We start from the raw sequence: 16,084 nt of genomic DNA, 5'->3' as shown, positions 1-16,084 counted from the left end.
CGGACGTCCCCCGGGCCCCCTTTCCCCGGTGGAATTGTGCAAAGAGTGTTATTTGTGCGTTAGTTGTGTGGTTTCCCCTCCCAGAAGATGATACCACACTCGGTTCCCCACGCCAACCGTCGTAACCCACGCACTTCTCTATGATCGCCGTCGCGATGGAATGAATGACTCTGAAAATCAATTTATTTTTTAAACTCTTTCTTTCACGAAAGAGAGAAAAAATTAAATTTGTTTATAACTTTTGATGACGTAGTTCTCATCATTGATTTATAACACGCTTTTGCTCACCGGAGCTGAACGCGTTAATGCCAATGAAATATATATATATATACATATATACATATATATATATATATATATTATATATATATATATATATATATATATATATATAACCATAAACACAGTAATCAACCCGAAGGTCGGTTTAGTAGGTGATGGTAGAGACCCAGTACTAAGCCCTATACGGCGTGTGAAAATTCACACATTAGGGTAGGGGGGCCAGTTCCTTTCCCTGTACCGATTATGGTTTCCCATGAAGACCTGGTACCCGAAAAATCACTTAGCTTGGTTGGGGCTGCAGGTGCCCAGAGTGCCTTGCCTGGGAATCGAACCCGGGACCCACATGTATATATATATATATATATATATATATATATATATATATATATATATATATATATATATATAACGATTGTACGGAAAAACTCATACGAGCGGCACAATAATTGGCTGACACAACATAACACAAATAGAAAAGAATAGACACATATAAAAGAACACTTACACGGTAAATTGTTCGAGCTTTCGGCCCTCTCAGGGGCCTTCTTCAAGAGAGACTGTCTCTTCAAGAGAGTCTCTCTTGAAGAAGGCCCCTGAGAGGGCCGAAAGCTCGAACAATTTACCGTGTAAGTGTTCTTTTATATGTGTCTATTCTTTTCTATTTGTGTTATGTTGTGTCAGCCAATTATATATATATATATATATATATATATATATATATATATATATATATATATATATATATATATATATATTTATGCTTTCGTAGACGTAACACGGGAGTGCCGAATAGTACATTACACAGTAACAAACAATATAGAAACACAAAAAAAGATCACTCACACGTTATTTCTCGATAATTTCGACGGAATTCTACTCCGTCTTCATCGGAACATTAGGAATCCTATATATAGACGGAGTAGAATTCCGTCGAAATTATCAAGAAATAACGTGTGAGTGATATTTTTTTGTGTTTCTATATTGTTTGTTACTGTGTAATGATATATATATATATATATATATATATATATATATATATATATATAAATGTAGTAGGAATCCGCTCTGTCGTACTCCGCGTGTCTCTCACCATAAGCGAGAGAGTGGAGTGGGTATTAAATGAAATAGGGATGATTTTGTAATCTAAACTCTCAATTTGTCGTTTACACGTCTCTGACACCTAATAAGAACGAGTCAGATGATTTGAATCATTTCCGGAGATGTTACGTGAGAAAAGGCTCCTTTACCTACGCAGCGTATTATTTTAATAAAGTCAATTCAGGGTTGATGATTTCTCTTCTGCTAACTAGATGATCGCCTTGGAAATTTGGTTCCTCGATTCAATCACATTTTTCCAATCGAGTGTTGACAGGGAAAGCAATTCAATGAATGAGTCTGATTCTAGTTTTCACAATGTTCAAGATGACAGTGAACGTGTCCAGAAGGGATTACACTTTGCCTTTTGCTCCAACAGTAGTATTAACCAAAATTTATATCGATTTCTCCGAAATATATTGAGAATTCCAATTTGATATTGTATAATTCTCCCCTGATCTCTCGAAATGAGATTTACATTCAAACGGTCATTATAGTTCACTTATCACTCGTCGTAACCTAGTTAAACAACCTGGATAATGACGTCTATTCAGAATTACAGACAAGATCACGGAAAACTATAGCTGGAACTAGTCGTAATGGATTGAAAAAGAAATCAATTTCAATTCCTCATGATACTTTGCTTACGTTACAAAATTAATGATCGAATCACTAAGAAATATAGTGTGGTGGTAGGACAAACAATGACCAAATAAATGAGACAAAAATCAGAAATAAGCGCGTGCATAAATATACAAGGTTTTAACGAACGTCGGAAACTAGATTCAAATATATTACAGACTTAAACAAGTAACTTTAGGTTTAGTGAACGTTTTAAGGGTTTACTTTTTTAGCCAAGGTTGCATGAAAAATGAGAATGGAACGGTGCGTACACATTATGGAATCACCGACTGGAAAGGGGTTCCTTTACGGTGCGATTCTTAAACAGTACTGTTAGTCCGTATTTATTAGTGACAAATTATTAAATTTAAATTCCAAAAAAAAATCTAGTGTTGAGGATCTATCAAACAGTGAGGAAAGGCGAGAATGTAACCTCTTTGCTGAAGAGAAATTAATGTGATTGAAACTAGCATTAAGGCAAAATCATTGTTTTTTCATATAGTTTCCACTTACTAAATTGGTGTTTTGATAGGTCCTTATTTTAAATGGCAATTCTTATTTAATATTCAGCCATAAAGCTTTTCTTGCTTTTACTAAATAATTTATTCAAGGTACCTTGACTGCCAAAAGCAAAAATTAAAATGAAATTCAAAGGCTTGATATTCGTAATCTTGTTTAGAGAGAAGCTTAGAACAGGAACTAGTTTTCGACAGATTTAAATTTGATTAAGTGAATGGAAAATTCACCCTGAAATTATGGAAGTCTTTGCGTTGTTGTAGAAAATTGTCTAGCACCCTTAGAGATTACAAATTCCATCATAAATCCTTTTCTATTTTCCAACTTCCACTCTCTCTCTCTCTGTGTTGCTGTTGATAGGCAGATAGTCTTAAAAAACCTTCTTTTTATGCTAAGGGCTTTACGGTTGTATTTGTAGTTCGAGTTACTCGAGCTCGTCCGAGCATATCTGTGGTGCGGAAGTAATTAGTTGGGTCGCCGTTGGCTTTTCCCTTCGCCCTCCGTCAGCCCCTACGCTGACCGCGTCTTGTATGTACGACTAGTGCACGCGCGATGGGTCGTTAATTTTCAAACGCACTCCCACGACATACGTTCTTGTCTGTATAGTGGTTGCTCGTTAGTCTTCCTGTTGCTCAAATTGTCTCCCCAGGGCAATTCACCCTGAATTAGACAGTGTAATGATCATCTGCTGTATCTAATTATTCCCGCTGGGTATGTAATCTTTGGAAAGTCACAGCATTTCAATACAATATTTTTTCGGTGCTCAATAAATGAATTTAAAATAGCGAACATTAGGTCTACGGTTCGCATTTATCAAAATTGAGCTCTTGAATTTTACTCATGATTTTTTCTACTATATTATGCTGGATTGGATGCAATAAACGCGTGATCATTATTTGTGGTTAAAAAAAGCAAAAGATTAGGAAAATCTTTTCTGTGACATGGATTTTTGAAATCTGTCCAGTGTTTACCGAACAGACATCTCTTTTCGGGTCGTATTTATTTGTAAAGCTTTGAAAAATAGTGGTAGTTATTGCAATATTTTGCCTATTTATCGGGAAACAATATAAAAAATTCATTTTGGTATTTCGGATAAAATTGTGTTTGTTAAAATTTTTGAAAGAATATGCATCATGGGTTTAAACTTTGCGTTGCGAGTTGGACTTTGATGGGAATTGAAAAAGCCAATCCCCTCGCTCTCCCACTTGACACACTCCAAGAAATTCGTACAATAGCCAAGATGACCTTCATTTTCATATTTTAGTCCTCGTAATAATTCCGAACCGTCTTGAACAATAAAACCCCCTCGTCGATGCCCGACACTCTCGACGTCGTAAAATTAGAACAGAGCACTTTCGGAGGGCGAAGTGGTATGTGTAGCGAGACTCGAAGTCTCCTCGCAGGTACGGAATCCCATCGCCGCGGGTGGGAATCATTTCGGAGGCCGTGCCAACTCAAATCTGGGGTCCCTGACGGCGAAGCAGGGGCCACTGATGGTGGGGGATAGAATTACAGGAAACAGCGACAAAGGCTACATGTGTAATAACAATGATATATCCGTGTCCTTGTAAAGCACCTGTAGAATTGTGGCCTTCATTGTTGCTTCTCGTTGATCGACGTGCCGTGTAGCTCTGCTGGGGCCGTCTCGTTGGCGACGGCAAAAAGGGGTCCCTTCCCCCGGTCGGTGGAGACGTTGTCTGCGGGGCCCTGAGTCCTCTTCTCCCTCGGTCGTGCGGTCTCACTCCCGGCGGGCCCTCACACTTAAATGTTGTGCGGCGCAATCGCCACCAGTGACCGGCTAGGTCTTCCGTGCGTGTTCTCCCTTTTCCACCGACACGCGACTCTGACTGTCCCCGGAGGATCCGGCGGCCCTTTTATTCCCCAGTGGAGGGGCGGGGAGGGCGGAGGGGAATGGGGGAGGCGCCATCCTCCTCCGCCCGCCCCCTCCGTCTCCGGGGGGAGGGAGGGGAGCCTCCCTCCCAGTTCATGGGGAGGGGGCGGGGGGGGGCCGACTGTTCCGAACAGTCCCACCAGATTGCCTCCTATGCATCGATACAAGAGCATGCTCCTTGTAATTAACACATATGACGGAAAAGGCTGCGATAACTGTCACTTGCGTTTGGAAATTGTGACGTGTCTTTCATTTTATGATATTTGAGCGAATCCTTCAAAGTAGCGATAGCATATTTAATAACAAGGTAAGGCTTCCAAGTCCAGAGTGATTATATTGGTAAGTATAGCAAAATTGAAGGACTGTAAACCTGTTACTTTTACATATACGTCAACACAATACCCCGAAAATCGCCGCAAGGGTGTGTGGCGGGGGGTGTTAAGTCACCACCCATAAACTTGAATAAAACAACATTCGAAACCATAGTAAGTCACCTCTACACAAATATTAGTTTGCTCATGCACTCGACAAACCTAAATCACGCAAGAAAGAAAGTAATTACATGTAAAAATATTCAATAACTGGATACGTACATTCAAATCATGCTGCAGAAATGTAAAAAGATGGGTCTATTAAATAAGAAGAATATCATGCAGAAAGAAAGATGCAAGATATCGACAAATATAAACACAACCAATTCCAGTTTTTTCCGACGCAATTGCTGTCATTTCCATTATGACCTCTGAGGATTTGAGGAAAACACGAAATTTCTAATATCTATCCATTCTACAATAAATCTCTCTGATTTTAAGTTGGTGATCTGATCTACCATAGTTCTAAGTGGGGTGGCCTATAATATGCCCTTAACATTCTCAGATAAGCAACTTGGCTTCCAACCGAGCCTTTTCTCTTTTTCCCCATGTCCAAGTTTCGCATCCATGCGATGGGTCCAAATAGACGTTCTTGCAAAGAAATTTCTGATTTCCAATCTTCCAATTGAATATATTATATTTATCTCATCAAACAATCAATGTTCAACGTAAAGGCCGTTTTTGATGATATATTTTGAAAGTTTCCCATATTAAATGACAAACAGGGTCAACTTTAAAAGTAATGCGCATTATCTGGGAAACATAGAATTATTGATCGTACTTGAAAAAATTCTTCAACATTCTCCTCCAGCAGCAATGCTAAACTTGCGGAGACGTGTCTGCTACGCCTTAAAGACACCCTGAAATTTCTTGACGGGAGTATCTTTCTCAGGAACGTTGTAATATGCTTTTGAATGTTTCCGCGGTCTCCCAATGTTTTCCCTCCAGCTCTCCCTTCAGCTGGGGAAACAAATAAAATCACTCGGAGCCAAGTAAGGCGACTATAATGGGGGCTGTGGGATCTCTGGGGTGGCGGTTTTCTGGGCTAAGACCTTGAGAACTATGAAGGACGTGTGGCTAGGAGCGTGTGGCATTTGGCTGGCTGGGCGCTCCATCCCGCCGTGTTACAAAGTGGAGAAACACACTAAATGCGGAGGCACGTCTTTCCACTCAGACTGCTCGGAGCAAACTTGCAACCGGCTGGTTTGGAAGGACGGATCTCTTACCACATTTCCCGACCGTTTTTACCGCGATGCCATGGCTTGTCGCGTCACAATAAAATCATGCGCATTAATTTCATAATAAACCGTGTTTACGTTGAAACATTATTTTTTTTCGTCTACATTTATGATGTGGAAATATTCCTACCCTCGGGGAATTTTTTCGTCACAATCGCTTGAAGACCTGAATCATTTGAGTCAACCCCCCGCTGCTTAAACAGCGATCCACTTAAAAGTCCAACTACGTATTTCACAATAGGATCCCTGGGCGATTACTTCTTCTGTCTGTCGACCTTTGAGGGTCGGGCTGTGTTGGGCCCCACCCCACTCGTATGTGTCATCCCTGAGTGATGCCTGCCCGTCAATCCAGATGACCCCGCGCTCTAGATGAAAGATCGCTCTTCTCTTGAGGAATAGATGGGGCAAGTTAAATCTCCGGAGGAAGACGTCGGTCGCTATGGGAACAAAAAAACAGTATAAGGAAACGTTTACATGATCACTCCTCGGTAAGCAAACACGGAATGAAAGGTATTATGTTAAGCAGTCATGCCCAAGAGGCAGGAAATCAATTTGCCCGAGGGATCATGAGTAGCGCCGCTCATTGATATCATGTTTTCAAACTCGCCTTCATACGCCACATTATTTTCTTTCTTGCGTCATGGGGAAAACTTGTAATTTAGTTAAATGTCTTGGTATTATTCTTTGTCTCAGCAGGACCAGGGTGCGTGCATATTTATAAAAAAACCTAGACCTTGAAACATTAGAGGGGGGTGGGGCTCGAAATCCAAATTTTGTCTCTCCCATTCTCCGTCATCCCCCTCTCCCCCTCGGGCGCCCACCCTCACCTCTTCCCCCCGGGCTCGAATCACTTTTACTTTCCTTTCCCTTCTCAGTTCCTTGGGATGCTCCTCGTTTCCTCGAAATGTTCATCATCCTTCTCTATCCTCCATCTTCTACCTTCAATGAGGTCTACAGACGTTTTAACGTGGACCTTGTGATAACATTCCTGTTTCTTTTTACAAACATGTCTTAAAAGGAAAACATAACTCCTCTCACAGACAATGGTAAGATGTAAAGACTTCAATTTTCAATTAAAAGATCGTTTTATTTTTCTATATAATCTCAATTGACTTCAACGCACTTGGTCCAGCGTTTTTCCGACTTCACTATTACTTCCCGGAAGTTAGAGCCTGGAAGGCTATGAAAATATCCATCTACGGCTGTCTCAACTTCTTGATTGGACGAAAATGCTTCCCAAATAAATATTTCTTCAAGTTTGGGAACAGATAGAAGTCTGTGGGTGCTAGATCTGAAGAATACGGGGGATTGCCAAGCAAATCGTTCCCCAAATGCCATTGTTTTTCTATCGCCAATGCACCATTGTGAGTAGGTGCGTTGTCCGGGTGGAAGATTATTTTTTTCTTCTTCAAACTAGGCCTCTTCCCGCGAATTTTGTCATCCAGCTGGTCAAGGACGTTTGACTTGAACGCCATGTCTGTGTCAGGCCGAGAACCTTTCAACTTACCCTCACAGAAGTATCTAAAGTATGGTAATTCCTATCTTAACACTTTGCGGCATTATTGTACAGCTCGCAGGGTAATACACACGTTTGTTGAATGTACATATTATTGTGGGCGGGCGGGTATTTGAACCAAGAAGAGCATAAGAACGACATCTGTCCATGAGAGCGAGTCCGAGAACCTCAGTCGGCTCATTGTTTGATTGGACGTTAGAATTAGTCCGCAACCCTCCAACCCAAATGGAAGCCTATCAGGATAATTTAATTTAGTTAAATTTATCATCGAATTTGTAGGATCAAGCAACTCCACAAGATACAATTTTTATCGCCGACTAGTTTCTTTATAATGGAATTACATTAAGTGTCGGCCTCAACTATATCTTAAATATTTTTAGGCTAATTTTATTCACATTTCTCCAAAACTAATTACTTAGACGAGGCAGGTTATTGAGTGAAAATAGTGAGTCGGTTGAAATGCGTTTCAAAAAGGGGAAATGCAAGGGGAGATGGAAAAAAATCACCGTCACTTCAATCCTGAGATTGGTTGACTGCAATCCTCCAATCTTCTCCATTTTGTGCTTATTTCCTTGTGCCTCCATATCCACTGTCTTACGTCCTTCCTAATTTGTCCTATGTCGTTTTTATCTGTCTTTCTAGGGTGATTTAAGTGATTGGAGAGAATACACGAGTACTTGTTATCAGATTGATTGATAGCTTTCGGTCCAGTAAACGTGAAGGCCTGATTGAAATCAATCGAACGCAAATATTTAAAAATCCGTTTAATTTTAATAATTACCAGGTGTTTTTTTTTAATTTTTCGCACTAGCTATTTTGTTTCCTTGAGTTCTCGAAAATGGGGAAATTAAATTTAAATTCATTGTGAGCCAGTTTATATTATTTAAAATTAATACAAACCAACTGATGTTGGTCAAGCCAATGTTCTTACATGAAGTACGTAACATATTATCACTATTTTATTATAAGAGGAAGTACTAGGTATGTATGGTGGGCGAGGGGACGGGATTGTTGGGAGATATCCTAAGGAGGCTGGCTAAATGGACGAAGGTCGTATTGATCGGCATTAGGGTGTTGAAGGCTGTAATAGAGGGGAGAATGTTAGGCAAACGAGGAAAGGGCAGGAATAGGGAAATACATAGAGATGAAGAGGGACTTGTAGAGTGGGATGCTGTATTATGTTCGGTTAGGAGATATTTACTTCGCATTTTTGTGCTTCCAAAACCTACCTTAACTACTTAATAATAAAGATAATAATGAAGCAGGAAAAATACATGGAGAGCATATTAAAGGGCAGCGGGATTTTCGAAATTGTAATAGAGGAGAGAATGTTAGGCAAACGAGGAAAGGGCAGGAATAGGATAGGGATGTTGGATGGGATCGAGGGAGTAAGGAAGGGCACAGAGATGATTAGGGGCTTGTTGTAGAGTGGGATGCTGTATTTCGCTGTGCTAGGAGATCTTTAATTGCTAGTCTGTGTCAATCCAAAACATATTTTAACCAGTAGGTTGCCTAAAAATGAAAATAGCTTACTGAAAAACTTAAGTCTAATTAGGCGGGCCAATGTGGACAGTAAAATAGATGATGGTAGTCTTCTTGGAGATTGCGCTCACAGGGCTTCCCCTGTGGAATTGCAAGTGATCGATTGCACATTTTTGCGGAAGCAGAGGGCGGCGCTATGTGGCGCGTGGGAGTGAGAGGCAGCCGAGGTGAGAAGATGACGAAACGGGATGGGATTATGGGAAGGCGAAGGGGGGATTCAAGTGGGCTCTTTCGATTTGCTCTCGAGGAGGGGTGGGCACGGGAAGGGTTTTTATTTCGGACGGAGGGTGTCTTTCGGGTGATAAGGCGAAATAATGAAATGTGGGAGGGAAAGAAAGTAGGTTAGACTTTTCGTTCGCGGCGGCGGAAGGAATCAACTGGAGAGTAAGAGAGAGTGGAGGAGGAGTTTCCCCGAGGAAGTCCATCACTGTGTTGGAGGGGTGAACTACTTGCTCTCTGTTAGTTGGGGAGGAGACCGCTGTACTATTTTGCCTGTCCATGTGCAAGTGGAATTTCGCCTTCTTACTTGTCAAATTAAAGCCTTCACGTTATTGGGTAATATTTTCAATGCATCTATAGGTGCAATTGTTTGTTAGATGATAGTACATATATGTGCATGCGTGTAATTTGAAAGGGATTTTACATTAACGTATGCGCCACAGAGAGAGACAAAGGATGGAAGGGGAACTTATAAACAGACAAGGCAGAGCAAGCAATACTGTTGAGAGCAGAACATTATATAACAGCATTCTAATGCGGTCATGCGGGAAGGGTTTTAACAATAAAACGCACGAGGTTAGTGAAAGTGCATGCAATTAAGTAAAACTAATTATTCCCCGGACGCTGAGGGTGGCAAGTGAATTTTTTACTATCTGTAACCCTGCAGTTGCTATCCCGTATTTTCCGTGGGAAGACGAATTCCTTGAGTCCGCTAGTGGTGGGGCATACATTTCCCGAATTTTATATTAATGATCCAAGCGATCGATGCAAGTTGGAGTGCGAATAATTTGGGAGATCTCGGTGCTGAAACAGGAGGATCTGAATTTATTTAGTAAGTTACACCTAGCATTGAACAATCTTTCTTCTAATGATTCCCAAATTCATAAGTATTTCAGTCACGCTTTTTGTTTTATCGCAACCGTTTTGGACGAAACGGGCTGCCCGGCGTTGAACATTCTATGTTTCTCGAATTAGGACTTTTTCACCCGGATACCACACGCTACATTCGTATTCTTAATGAGGCCTTGCAAGGGCGTGGTCACAATGTTCCTTGACCTCTGAGCCTCTGCTGCCGACAATGCGTCTAATAAATCCCAATTTTTTATATCCTTGCCCACAGACTTTACGTATGTGGGTCCCCAAGAGTTAAGTATTTAGTGATTGTAGCACAATAATAATAATAATAGCATTATAATTTACCGCATCAACTTCTTCTAGGCCAAACCCAGCTAATTCGTAAACAAATCCTGTTGATCTTTTAAAAAAACTTTCCTCCGAAAATTTATTAAGATTTAATGACAATCCCCATTTTAAACACCATTTAGTGATGCTATCTAGATTCTGTGCAAGAATTAAACGAACGCCATCCTCAGATACCTCTCGATAAATGAATTTGTCACTCAGGAATATTCTAATTTTACTTTTTAATTCGCAGTTCAAATAGTTAGCAAAAATACTGAAAAGCAAGTTTAAAAAAATAAGATTGCACTTCCCTGAGGTACATCTGAGGTCACTCGTACGCTGTCGGAACTAGCGCCATCAAGGACTACCCTCTGTTCCCGCTCTGAAAGAAACTCTTCAACCCAGTTTATTGCGCCCTTGTTTATACTTGCGACCTTTAATTTATAAATAAGTGTACCATGGGGAATCTTATCAAATGCCTTTTGAAAATCTAAAGAGATCGCATCCACTTGCCTACCTCTTTCACCCGATAAAAGTAAGTCATGTGTGAATAATCCTAATTGGGTCACGCATGAGCGGATATTCCTGAATCCGTGTTGATTGTTACTTAAAACCTTACTATGGTATCCATTATTGAAATAGAAAGAAAGACTCGTAGATCAGATCACTACCGTAAAATCAAGGAGAATTTATTGTAGAACGGATAGATATTTAAAATGTCTTTTTTTCCTCGAACCATCAGAGTACATAATGGACATGACAGCAGCCGCGTAGTAGAGGACTAGAATTGGTAGTGTATAAACATGGGTGACCTATTTAAGATATGACATTTTTTTCTGAAATTTTCTGACTTGGAAACTTTTCAGACCACCCTCGTATTATGTTGATATCTTACATGCTTCTTCCTGCGTATTATTCGTTTTATTTAATGGACTCATCTTTTTAACAGTTTTACAGAATGATTTGAATTTACGTATCCTGTTTATGGCTATCTTCGACCTGAAGACGCCGAATGCAAATTCGGTGAAACTGTTGTCAGCATTAAATAACGATGCGGTGAAACCCTAGAATGCAGAATCCAAAATTATACGTATCCTGTTATTGAACATTGAATTACTTTCTTTCGTGTAAATACGGTTTGTTAAATGGATGAACAAACTAATAATTGCGTAGAGGTAACAAGATTTGGTTTTTGCATGTGGTCTTATTCTAGTTTACAAGTGGTGGCCCTACACTCTCTGCCACACGTCTTTGCCGAGGCTCGCCCTCCGCATAAGAGTTACAACTATTGCCCCTGGAAGAGCCGGTTGATTGGCGTTTTGTCCTGACGATGCACTGCCGCACTATTTCTCTATTTTGCATTGACCCTACATTTAGTATACAACCAAGATTGATTTCATGGTGTTTGGTTCAACTTTATGGAGCTTCACGATGAATTGTGGTGAATAAAAAGTTTGTAGTTTCTTAATCAAATAATATAATATCGGTGTTAAGCTATCGAGGCGTCCTCTTAAACTCCAACTCCGTCAAAAGTTACTGTCGCGGTATCTTCCGCAGAGTCTTGTTTTTTGTCAAAGATAAAACAACCTCAGTATTTCATTTATTTATTTATTTAATATATATCCTGCAAGTTACCGCCAGGGTGTGGGGCAGGGGGTGAATACACACTAGCGTTTATAGTTGGCTTTAACCTCGTGGACTGTGGCGTATCGCGCACGACTACAAATGCCCGGGGAAATGTATGCACGGTGTTCCGTCACAACGTATTGTTCCTTTAAAGCCCCCAAAATATCAAAGTGTAAGAGGACGCCTCGACAGTTTAACTTTTGCGGCATCTACCGCAGTTTCTTGGAATTTGTCAATAGGCGTTTGCTTTAATACCGTACGCAAAGGTACACAATTGTGAACACGAAGGTTCGCCATGGGTTTCTCGTTAATGCATAAAGGATACCCATCCAAGATGATGTAATTCAAGTTGAAGACCAATAAATTGTGGTCATATCTCAGTAGAAATATGAAGTGCGGGGAAATAGGTCGGAGTTAGACGGTCTCTTCTACATGATGCATTTGCGTTTACCGAGGTGGAAGGGCGCTGTACTTGGGGAAGAGTGATCGAAACGAGAGGCTCGATGGGTTTTCGAAATATGGTTTCAAAATTCTCCGCCAAGAGTGAGCAAGGCCGTTTGCTACAACCGTTTATGTCACCGCTGTGACAAATGGATGAAGAATGAGGTGAGAGGAGAGTCGCCACGGGACGAAGACTTAAAAAAGAAAACATACGAGTGAGAATCAACAACCCCATTACTTCCCGTATGCAACTCCAAGTGCATCTGAACCTATTTTTTATGTTTAAGTTCCATAGGTTTTCATGGTGCACAAATGCAAAATACATTAAAAAAAGATCAATTATCATAGAAACTATTATTATTAAAGAAATCATTATATAAAGAAACAACAGCGATTTGCGGAGGGCTGTCATTCGTCAAACGTAAATTCGAAAGGTGTATTAACAAAAAGGTGAAGAAAACGTGTTATTTGCCTTTAGAAAGGCCGCACATTTAGTATGCGGCCAGTGTTTTCGATCCATTTCCAGAAACATCAATTACAGCATTGAATGGGGTACAGAGAATGGCCCCTGGGTACGTGAAAAACTCGTACCAAAGGACACAAAGCGTCGCCACACATTCAAAACAGAATCTGGGGTAAAGGGAACCTTTAGATATGCGAAGACTCAGGGCTAGATTAAACTTATCACAAAGATTAAAAGCGTGTGGTTTTTCATCAGAAATTGGAGATATGATTAGGCCCCCCAATTACATTGCGAGGCCCTACGATTGTCATAAAATTAGGGAGTTAAATTGTCCAGCTAAAATATTCAAGTATTAGTTTTCTTCCGCGCACTATTCGTGGCAACAATAAAAGGGAGAATACCTAAGAAAATAATAGGTAGGCCATGTCTAAAATAGGGCTATAGAACAAAATTCAATTCCCGCAAACACCATCCAAATCTGGTTGTGCGCCAATATGCCCGGTGGGGTGTAGGCGAATGTTTACAAAGCATTCATCGCCGTTTAAAGACTGCCACAAAAGCGTATCACAAACCATATTAGAATATCCAAGGAACGAGTCGATTTCATTTTTGAACAATTGGGATACCGTTAAATTTGTGCACGATGGGTGCCACGTCTCACAGACGAGAACAATTGGCGTCCATTGCAATGCTGCGAGCAAATTTGCTTCACAACTGTGACGAAGGAGACGAATTTCTTTTGAATATTGTGCCGGGGGACGAGCCATTGGTCCACCACAACGACCCGGGATGGAAAAGACAGAGCGCTGAATATCGACATCTGTCTTCTCCTCAGGTGAAAAATTTCCAAAGACAACCATCCACAAAAAAACTTCTTTTGACTGTGTTTTGGGATGCTCAACGAGTTTATGTGACCGAATTTTCATTAGTTTATATGGACGATGACCGCTAAATTCTTCTCAGTATATGCAGGTTGTAAAACATCTTTGATGTCCAATTTGTCGTTTTAAAGGCAGCCTGGCGCCAATAATCTTGCAACATGACAACGCTCGCCCATGCGCCACGCGCGAAACTAGACAGGCTCTGTGAACCGAGTCCATGAGAGACCTGATTTTTGAACCAATTCCCCACCCTCCTTATTTACCCGATATTGCGCCATCCGATTCTTACTTTTCCTCAGCGCAAGTGACACCTCAAGGGTAATCATTACACCTCGGACGATGACGTGAAAGCAGCTATCAAGTCCTGGATTCGAGAAAAGTGAGAAGAGTTTTTCAGTGACGGAATGAAAAAAAATTGTTACACGTCGGAAGAACTGTGCTGGCCTTAACGGTGGCTATGTTGAAAAAAAGATATGATTTACTCAAGAAGTGTGTTTTAATGAACTTTTTGTCCGATCTAGCCATTTATTTTTGTTTTCGCTCTTCAAGCATGTGTGCATTACTTTTTAGCCTACACTCGTATTCGGGGGTAGCTCCAACACCACGCCTATTGGTACCTATTAGAACAATATGCGGATCCGCTTAAAGGGATTTAAACGGGTGGTTTGGAATGAGTAAGTTAAAGAGAGGTGTTATTTTGCTGTACTTTGACCTCATTTGGAATATGTCGAAAGTTTTTGGAATCCTTGGGAGAGAATTTGGCAAAAAGAATTAAATAATGTCCAGAGAAAATCCTCCAGATTAGTTAAAAATTGTTATCATAAGAAAAAAAGCGTAACAGGTCTCTTAGGGGAATTAGGCTGATAGCCACTAGAAATAAAGAGAGAGCAAGCGAGACTTAGACTTTTAGAAAGGTTCGGAACAAACGGGTTTGACGATGACACTGAAGGAACTATAATTGCCCCACACTACTCAGGTAGATCAGACAACAAAGATAAAATAAGGGAAAAATATTCCAGGACAGATAGATACAAATATTTGTTCTTTCCCCAAACAATCATAAATCATAATAGTAAGAAACCGAAGTCACTTTAGATATATTAAAAATATTGAATTTACAAGTCGGAACAAAATTAAGCATTGCAAAGATGTTAGGTAGACTTTCAGGCGCATGTGTATGTTAGTTGGTAGTTTGAGTGTTTGCATGTGTGTGGGGTGTTTGGGTTTTTGTATGAATGCATACCATGTTTCGTTTGTGGATTGTATTAATATATGGTTTTTTTTTTCTTAATTATGGGTGGTGCCCTAACACCCCCCGCCACACGTGCTTGCTGAGGCTTGCGGGGTATTATGTAGGTATAGAATAGAATGTACAGGGTCACGTATTCATTCTAGACGGCTGCCTCTTCCGTACGTTTCCAATGGCCACCAACGGTTGTCTACCTTTTTTTTGGGACTTAGAAAATAATTTGCATCTAGCAAAAGTTTTATTGAGTTTTCGCCTGGATTTGAACCCGGGGCTCTCCGGATAGCATTCGAAGGATTTCACTGTCTAACACGCTGCCATGTGTTGAATGGAATTATGTTCGTGAGTGTGGCCCTTCATTTTAATAGCAATTCGTTTGATGGCTTTTACTTATCTAGAGATAAAATTAATCTTTTGCTTGATCTTATTTACGGCACTGAATATGTTTGTTTAGCTTCTCTATTTATTTTAAATTGTAATACATATTAGAAATTGATTGCTCTCGTTATTTTAAACTGGCCTGGTCGGTCATTTTGTGGTCGAAGTAAGAGTTTTTATTTGGAGAAGTTTTTCAATCAATTTTGAAAACTTTGGCATAGAAAATGAAGGGTTGTTATGTGTGATGGGAAGTTTTCTTTAATTATTTGATTCATGCTTAGATTAACTTGCATCCTTCGTCCATGTAATCAGTGCAGCTTATCTTTGTGTGAAATGACTGCACCAGCGTTAAATTTTATGGTCTCTAAGGCAGAGAAAGTCTAAAAGACCACATTCACGATTCAGTCTGTGTATTTTTAATTACTCAGGGAAATTGTGGAATATTTAAAACAAAGATTGTGGGGAAAAACGAACACGGAACACTATGGCTTAAATGTAATCTAAATTCCGGTGGCTCTTTCTTAACCCATCTTAATGGATATTATCCTCCAAGATTAAAATGTGGGGTCTAAATTC

The 16,084-nt window shown here is 40.2% G+C and overlaps 1 protein-coding gene across 1 annotated transcript in view; it reads right to left on the bottom strand.

Annotated features, from left to right (window-relative positions):
• Positions 1-4,344, bottom strand: part of LOC139695296 (uncharacterized) — a 38,134-nt gene extending 33,790 nt beyond the window's left edge. Inside the window, exon 1 of the mRNA XM_071593994.1 lies at positions 4,091-4,344. Coding sequence (XP_071450095.1) covers positions 4,091-4,111 — 21 coding nt within the window. The 5' untranslated portion in view covers positions 4,112-4,344. The remainder of the gene's footprint in view (positions 1-4,090) is intronic.
• Between the last annotated feature and the right edge of the window lie 11,740 nt (positions 4,345-16,084).

Source organism: Hetaerina americana, unplaced genomic scaffold (assembly GCF_022747635.1).
Source record: "Hetaerina americana unplaced genomic scaffold, ioHetAmer1.1.p SCAF_6, whole genome shotgun sequence".
NCBI classification, from domain to species: Eukaryota; Metazoa; Arthropoda; class Insecta; order Odonata; family Calopterygidae; genus Hetaerina; species Hetaerina americana.
The sequence above is the reverse complement of the archived record's forward strand: the minus strand, read 5'-3'. Positions and strand labels throughout refer to the sequence as shown.